At 44.7% G+C, this 9362-nt stretch overlaps 1 protein-coding gene across 1 annotated transcript in view; it reads left to right on the top strand.

Annotated features, from left to right (window-relative positions):
• The window catches only part of LOC142312896 (uncharacterized), a gene marked incomplete at its 5' end in the record, with an annotated part of 87029 nt that extends 77948 nt beyond the window's left edge, over window positions 1-9081 (top strand). Inside the window, 1 exon segment of the mRNA XM_075351882.1 lies at window positions 7150-9081. Within this exon segment, the coding sequence (XP_075207997.1) occupies window positions 7150-7814 (665 nt within the window).
• Between the last annotated feature and the right edge of the window lie 281 nt (window positions 9082-9362).

Consider the following 9362-nt stretch of genomic DNA (forward strand, 5'->3'; position numbering starts at 1 on the left):
GGCGGTTGGCTCCACCCACCGTGGAGTTCACAGCTCTAGAGGCGGGAAAACCAGGCAGTGAAGATAGGGAAGTGAAGGAGTAAACAGGGAGAGTAAGAGGAGAGTTGAAAGTGACAGAGGAAAGTGACAGCAAGAAGCCTGAAGTTGGTCCGGGTGTGTGCCCCGGACTGAGACAGCAAGGTTGGCAGACGGCGGTGACCGTCTGCAGGAGAGATTGCTCGGAGGTTGCCGAAAGGGACCGCAGACGGGTGGTGACCCGGCGGTACCGGAGCGGTATACAAAGAACAGTCAGCACCAGGGCAGGGGCCTTTCGGATCCCGGCAAGGCTAGGAGTCGCCATAATTTGCCAAATCCGTCAGTGAAGGGGACGACTGTCTCTCAACAACCAAGTCCCGATTGAAGGCAACAGTCCGACCGTAAAGGGGAGACACCGCCACCGCCAAGGCACCAGTTTCCCAGGGCCAGCGCCTGCGGGCAAGAGTGGAGCTCCTCCGGCTCCTATCCAAGTCGGGGAGCGGGTTACCGGTGGGAACCCATCGCAACCAAACAACTACACATAGGTGCAGGGAAGAGACCGTCACCGTCAACTGCAGGGATCATCAGCACCGTAACCGTCCAAGGGACCCGTCCAACCAGCCGTTTGTTTACCGAGAACTGTGTCGTGTTTACTGGCTGAGTGAGTACCTACAGCGCTGTCCCTGCGCCCCTGCACCTCCACAGGCCCCATACCCGCCTGTCCACCATCCCAATTCCATCACTGGGCCCCGGGATCACCAACCCCTACCCACGGAGGGGCAAACAACAACTGGCTGCTCCATACCACCACTCCCGGGTTCCCCAGCCAGAGCAGCGGTGGTGTACACTCAATCACCACAACCGTGGGTGGCGTCACGGACAATAAACTATCCCAACAACCAAACCCCCTTTCACTCACGGGCGAGGAGCGCCGCTAGAGTCCCCGGGATCCGGCCCATCGCTCGAGCCACCGAGCAGCAGCAGGCCGCGGCAGCAGCGGCAGCCGGACCCGAGCAGTGGGAGAGCGCGGCGTCCCCTCCTCCGCCCGCGACACAGGTAATGAGCTCAAACAGGTGCAATTAATCCAGGTAATGAGTGCAGCGTAGAAGGGCTTATTAAAAACAAAGTAACAGGTCTGTGAGAGCTAGAATTCTTGCTGGTTGGTAGGTGATTAAATACTTTTTTCATGCAATAAAATGCAAATAAATTATTTAAGATTCATACAATGTGATTTTCTGGATCTTTTATTTAATTCTGTCTCTCACAGTTTAAGTTTAATTATGATAAAAAATTACAGACCTCTCCATTCTTTGTAAGTGGGAAAAATTGCAAAATTGACAGCGTATCAAATACTTATTTTCCCCATTGTATGTTCCCATTAGTATTTTCAGCAATTCTTTATGATGTTAAATCAACATCTTCTTCCTATTCAGATCCATACAACATCGGATCCTCTCAGTGGAGATCTTCTATATAAGAGAATTTTCCTGTTGACCCATCAAGGATGGATAATGACAGGGACAAGATGGCGGAGAGGATATTACACCTCACCCTAGAGATCCTCTTCCGGCTTACTGGAAAGGTGAGAGATTCTGATGATGTCACATTACATCATTCTTATATATTGTATGTGAATAACAGATGGACAGAACTGGAGAGGTGAGGACTCTGGAAATGTCTGTAGTGAGATTTATTAATGTGTCTCTCCATAACCAGGATTACACAGTAGTGGAGAAGACCTCTAGTGAGTGCTCTAAGGCCCCTGTGTCTGAGGGATGGGGAAGACCCCTGAGCCCAATCACGGGGCCTCCACCTCACCCCCTGATACATGAGGACATCAATGACCAGAAGATCCTAGAACTCACCTACAAGATGATTGAGCTGCTGACTGGAGAGGTGACACTGCTGGGAATGCTGGGACATTATATAGTAATGCTATGAAGGGATCGGGGGATGATGGTATCACTTTATGTGTCAGGTTCCTATAAGGTGTCAGGATGTCGCTGTCTACTTTTCCATGGAGGAGTGGGAGTATTTAGAAGGACACAAAGATCTGTACAAGGACATCATGATGGAGGATCCCCAGCCCCTCACATCACCAGGTAATAGGCAGGACTAAATACACACGGCCTATAATTATCTGTATGTAAGGAATGAATTCAGTCCCTGTATGTGTTTCCTCCAGTTCTATCCAGTGAGAGGACAACACCAGAGAGATGTCCCCATCCTTTTCTTCGACAGGACTGTGAACAAGATCCCACTGTTCCTCAGGATCATCAGGTAGATGGAGAGAATGTGTCATGAAATCTCCCCTATGATGTGTAGACGGCTGTGAAGGTCTTGTGCTCAGTCATGTTTTATCCACCAGTATTATATGTTTTATAGCTGATCATAGATGTGACTTATCCTTCTGTCTGTGACTTTTACAATATTCATTCTAGGGTGAAGATCTGACCCATATTAATACTACAGAGACATATGTGAGGGGTGATGAGCGGTGTAAAGAGGAGATTCCGACATATGATTACCCAGGTGAGTAGTAGCCACTAGTGATGAGCTATTGGCTATTCATAGGGCCCATAAATATTCATGTTCGGCTAACCAACACGGGAAAAAAAAAGGCTGGCGAACTTGATGCTGAACTTAACCCCCGAACAATGAACTGCATACAAGTCAATGGCGAGCAGCCCAAGATCGGGGCTGTAAAATGGTTACAGTAAGTACTACTGGGCTGCAAAAGCAACCTGAATGGGCGTAAGAGCATGCCAATTGCCATGGAAACAAATGTGGATGGGTAAATGACTTAAAGGGCTTCTGTCACTCTAGTAATTATGGTTACATAGCAAGTAAATGAAGAAGCTCAGAATTTGCAGTGATCCCCACAGAGATGGATTTCAGAGATTCTCCACAGACCAACAATTTAAAAAAGGTCCCTTACAGAGCCTGTATTCCCAGATCACCCACACAGTCAAGACTGACAGACTTAAGGGGGCTTTACACGCTACGATATCGTTAATGTTTTATCGTCGGGGTCACATTGTTAGTGACGCACATCCGGCGTCATTAACAATATCGCAGCGTGTAATACTTACCAGCGACCTTAGGCGACGTCAAAAATGGTGAAAATCGTTCACCATCGAGAGGTCGTCCCAAACTCAAAAATTGGTAAGGGTTGTTTAGCGTTGCGGTTCATCGCTCATGCGGCAGCACACATCGCTATGTGTGACACCGCATGAGTGAGGAACGTCTCCTTACCTGCCACCGGCCCCAATGCGGAAGGAAGAGGTGGGCGGGATGTTTACATCACGCTCAGCTCTGCCCCTCCGCTTTCATTGGCCGGCCACTTAGTGACGTTGCGGTGACGAACGTCCCTCCCCCTTGATGGAGGGGTTGTTCGGCAGTCACAGCGACAAAGTAATTCTGCCGTGCGTGGTGCAGCTGAAACTCCACTATTGCTTGCTGCTGCTTGCAGAGTCTCCACCACATGCAACGTGGAGTTCCACCTTGTTGATATGTGGCATATGAGGTGGTGAGCTGCAAGGCCGAAGTGACTTTGCAGTGCAGACAGGCGAGCATCCTTAGGGTGAGAATGACGAAAATGTGTACATGCTGCCCGCACTTTCAGCAGAAGCTATGACCTATGTGGGTAATTTTTGAGGAAGCTTTGCACCTTAACATTCAGCACATATGCAAAGCAAGGGATGTATGTCAAGCTGCCTAGACCCAAAGCTGCAATGAGATTTTGACCATTATTCCACACCACCAGGCCAAGCTGTAGGTTCACCTGCAACAGCCACTCATCTGTTTCTTGCTTTATGCTCGTCCACAGCTCCTGCACGGTGTGTGGTTTTTCCTCCAGGCAGATGAGTTTAGGAAAGGCTTGCTGTTGCTTACCTCTTATTGTGCTGAAGTTGGTGGCGCAATTCTTACTCTGACCAGATGAGAAGGAGGTAGAGAAGCGGAGTAGGAGGAGGAAGCAACACTGACCGACATACTTCCAGAGATTCAAGCTGGGGGTACAACTTGCGCTTGAATGCTGGGAGCCTCATTTCCAGCCACCACTACATTTATCCAGTGTGCAGTTAGAAAGATATACCATCCCTGCTCTTGCTTACTGGTCCGAGTATCCGTAGTTACGTGGACCTTTCCACTTGTGGCATTGTGGAGTGAACAGCGGATTTTTCCTCCTCATGTACGTGCAGGGAAGGATGACACACCTGGAAAAATAGTAGTGGCTGGGAACCTGATACTGTGGTATAGCCACAGACATCATTTGTTGGAAACAATCTGTCTCCGCCAGCACTCTGTCTCTTCTACCTCTAGGGCAGGGCTGGGTAGATGGGCCACAGGACCCCAGCCAGCAGAGTCATCAAAAAGCATAAGTGACTGCTGCATGACTTGTGACTCACACTGCTTTGCTGATTTTGAATGTGTTGAAGTAGAAGAAAGATGACCATGTAACTTAGAAGACAACTCTGAGCTTTCAGTTGTGGACCAGGTGGAAGACAATGCAAAGGAACTGAAGGCACTGGTAGCCATATGATCTAAAATCCCCTTAACATGTTATGGCCTCACCATTCGTGCGGTGGTACTCGGGCCCAAGAAATTATGAACACCAGCCTGCAGCCTGTGTGCAGAGTAGGTAGGTTTTTCAGTTTGGAGCATGGCAGGCATGCATCTACCATGTTCTCACCATCAAGCAACTGCATCACCAGCATGGCCACAGCATATATTACAGATTATCCTCATTTCTTGGCACACAAAACTACTTCAGATTAATACACGGCCTGTATACAAAGAACCATTATAACAAAATCTATATGCAGCTGTTTTGCACCGCTACGCAAAGCTGTGGGATGTAATGCAGTGTCAGGTTGCAGACTTATTGGCACAGCAAGGCACTCTGTGAAAAAACTCTGTTTTGAGTTAGATTGAACTAATAGATTACACTGCTGTTTTTGACACACAAAGCTACGTAATGCAGCGCTGTATTTGATTTACAATTAAATTCACCTATCACTGTCCCTCACTCCAACAGCGTACTTTCCTATTATAGTAAAATGGTGCTGCGGCTTGTGATCCGGCCTTTATACAGGCCGAGTCAAGGGGTGCGTCGGCCAATCACAGCCATGCCAATACTTGGCATGGCTGTGATGGCTCCAAAAGTGCTCACAGCCTAAAAGCTTGCTGATTGGCTGCTCGGCAACCTTTCAACAAGCTTTATTCGAGTGACAAACCCGAACAAGAGGTAGACGTACAGGCAAAAGTCTATGTTCGTTGATTAGCACCGGACACATGGTCTTTGGTACAGACATCGATCTTTACAGTTCGGGTTCGCTCAGACCTAGTAGCCATTAAATGCAGAGTCATATAGTTAGAGGAAGGCAGAAACCCAATGTGTTGCTTTATTTTTTTTAGCTATCTGTTCTGTCACTTTATTAGTTGCATATTTTCCCTTCAGGCAAAATTATTTTTGGGGAATGCATGATCGGACCTCAGTCACAGTGACACTTGCATGACACTCGGCTCCCGCTGTGCTGCCAGCGTGAGCCGAGTTTCATGCGAGGATCGCAGTAGTGCCCCGTGTGGCCCCGGCCTAAGAAGAGAAAAGGCGCTGGTAGATTAAGTCCAGAGATGCGCATCGAACTGGACCACGCTATCTGTAAGTATACTGAAAAATATTTTTGCGGGTTATATATTGATGGTATATATTTTCATATTCATTTTCCTACACCAAACAGTTGGTTGAGTTTTGGTGTAGGGATGGGCTGGGGCACAAAAAATGTTATACATGTCTTTATTTAAATTACAGTGGAACTTTGGTTTACGAGCATAATTCGTTCCGGGAATGTGTTCTCTGCAGGGAGAACATAGCGAGAGACCTCAACCACGTGTTCTCTGCAGGGAGAACATAGCGAGAGACCTCAACCACCTGCCCTGGATCGTGAGCACAATCAGCTGTGGGCTCCTGCGGATAAGATTTGTAGCCGTGCAGGTCAGGACTCACTGCATTAAGGAAGCAGCGGGTTCTGATCACGTGCATATTCCCTCACAGTAATACAAATACAGTATACAGTACAGCCAGAGAGACATATATATATATACATATATATATATATATATATATATAGCCCATGCCTAATCAGGTACCGAAAGCTGGTTTTGTAGCGACGTATCAGGTATGGAGTGCGGTGAACACCCAAAGGCTGAAACCAGAGGTGAGGAAAAGACAGCAATTGATGGGTTATGGGCATGCGCTAGAAGCAGTATTACTAGTACAGTGCTATACCTGAGCAGGGAGGGAGGTACAGTACTGTACAGGGGTGGGGAGGGCTCACGTGATGCTCATTTACCAAGTTACAATTTTTAAAAACTGTTAGCTTTTCTTTTGTAAAATGCTATCAAATCAACATAATCTTACTCCAACGTTCCACTTGTACTTTGTATGTGTTATTGAAATGAAAAAATATTAAAATTACTATAAAAACAAAATGGAGGAGAGGGACAGATACCGAAATTGTTGTATTTATTTCTGAATGAACTAATCCAGCATTACATATTCAGCACGGCCCTATGTCTTAGGCACCTTTATGATTTTCTATTAAGCAAGTCAATAGAAAACAACCGTGACAGGGACAAGGAAACATGAACCTCTGAAGCTAATAACTTCAACAAAGTAGTACTCGTATTGAGTTTTGTTATTTGTAATTTATATGGACATTTTTATATAGAAATGTTATATACTATTAATATAATGTTATTCAAAAATGCGCAAAAAAAATTCAGTTTTATTCTCGGCAGGTGATTGTATCAGAAGCTTGGAGGAACATGTTATGTCCACAGATTTTAAAGCAGAAGATGATGATATCACACCATTTGGAGAACATGCCATTTTCCCAGATATACCTTCAGCCCTTTTCAGCAAAGATCTTGCATTTGAACCTTTTCATCAGGTCCTATCTTTTGATTTGCCTATTGAGCAAAATAAAAATAAATGGAAGACTGAAGATCAAAGAACTCGCGGAGGGAAGAAGCAATATTCACGCATAAAACGTGGCAAACGTTTTACAGATGAATCACGTTTTTTTAAACATGAGAAATGTAATGGAAAATCAAAGCAATTTTCATGTTCAGAATGTGGAAAATGGTTTGACAAGATATCAGCTCTTGTTAGACATGAGAGAATTCACACAGGGGAGAAGCCATATTCATGTTTAGAATGTGGGGCATGTTTCACAGAGAAATCGCATCTTGTTAGACATAACAAATGTCACACAGGGGAGAAGCCATTTTTATGTTCAGAATGTGGAACATGTTTTTCAGAGAAATCACATTTAGTTACACATCAGAGAATTCACACAGGGGAGAAGCCATTTTCATGTTCAGAATGTGGGAGATGTTTTAACCAGAAATCAGATCTTGTTTCACATCGGAGAACTCACACAGGGGAAAAGCCATATTCATGTTCAGAATGTGGAACATGTTTTACCGGGAAATCAAATCTTATTATACATCAAAGAATTCACACAGGGGAGCGACCATATTCGTGCTTAGAATGTGGGAAATGTTTTACCAAGAAATCACATCTTGTAAGACATCAGAGACTTCACACAGGAGAGAAGCCGTTTTCATGTGCAGAATGTGGGAAATGCTTTACCTGGCCATCCAGTCTTGTAAATCACCAAAAAACTCACAGGAGGAAAAAGCAATTTTCATTCTCAGACTGTGAAGAACTTTTAGGTGAGAAATCAGATCTTGTTAAACATGAGATAAATCACACAGAGGATAAGCCATTTTAAAGTTTTCAATGTAAGGAATATTTGTCCCTAAAAAAAACTATTGTCTTAAACAACAAGGGGAAGTAGCAATTTTCTTTTTGCTCCAGATTTATGTCATGGACTAAGGGCGGCTTTGCACGTTGCAACATCGCACGTGCGATGTCGGTGGGGTCAAATCGAAAGTGACGCACATCCGGCGTCACTTTCGACATCGTAGTGTGTAAATCCTAGATGATACGATTAACGAGCGCAAAAGCATCGTTATCGTATCATCGGTGCAGGCTCCGACTTTTTCAAAATTACGCTGCCGCAACAGGTACGATGTTGTTCCTCGTTCCTGCGGCAGCACACATCGCTGTGTATGAAGCTGCAGGAGCGAGGAACATCTTACCTGCGGCTATACGGAAGGAAGAAGGTAGGCGGGATGTTTACATCCTGCTCATCTCCGCCCCTCCGCTTTGATTGGCCGCCTGCCGTGTGACGTCGCTCTCACGTTGTACGACCCACCCCCTTAGGAAGGAGGCGGGATGCCGGCCAGAGCGACGTCGCAGGACAGGTGAGTGCATGTGAAGCTGGCATAGCGATAATGTTCTCTATGCCAGGAATCACAAGATATCGCTGCTGCGACGGGGGCGGGGACTATCGCGTGCGACATCGCAGCATCGGCTTGCGATGTCGCAACGTGCAAAGCCCGCCTAATAGTATAATAAAACATACATTTCCTACAGTCAAGTAACCTCACATCTCACACACAAGAAAGGAAAGAAATTAAGAGTAGTAAATGGTGAAATTATTTTCAGTGCCGACATGCAAACAGATAGTCGATATCTATCAGTGTAAAATAGGTTACATTTTAACTACATTAAATAGGTCACATTTATGAAGACAACCACATTTCATTTTTTTGTATTACCAATCCTTATTAAATATTTACTTGGAAAAATTGTGTCTATCTTCTTTATATTTACAAGCATACCCCAGGCTAGCTGACACAAAAGTAAAATCATCTGTGAAAAACATCTGTTATTTCAGTCCAATGGTACAAATATCAGAAAAAGGACCTTTAAATTCATACAATGAGCATCGATTTCCTTGCATCTATGTTATTCTGGTCTCTCTTATAAATACAAGCATGGAAAATGTATGACTAAATAAGTTATCATCCATGTTTTGCATACAAGTAATAATTAATCTGAGCCAAATAATGTGAATCATTTAAGCCTTATATGAATAATGTACCTACCGATCAAACATGAAACTTCTACATACTGGCTTGGGATAAGGGAATTGTGGTCAAAATACAATGCAATTAAAGAACCTATGCAAACTCTAATCTGATGCCTGTAGCTTTCTTAATCATTTTAGGGCTTACCAATGTGTAGTTTGTAGAAATGACCACAAACTTTAGTAATGTAGTTTAATATGCCTAATATATACAGTTGTGCTCATAAGTATACATACCCCAGTAGATTTTTTGCTTTCTTGGCCTTTTTACAGAGAATATGACTGATAACACAAAATATTTTTTTCCACTCATGGTTAGTGGTTGGGTGAATCCATTTATTGTCA

Source organism: Anomaloglossus baeobatrachus, chromosome 5 (genome assembly GCF_048569485.1).
Source record: "Anomaloglossus baeobatrachus isolate aAnoBae1 chromosome 5, aAnoBae1.hap1, whole genome shotgun sequence".
Classification (NCBI taxonomy): Eukaryota; Metazoa; Chordata; class Amphibia; order Anura; family Aromobatidae; genus Anomaloglossus; species Anomaloglossus baeobatrachus.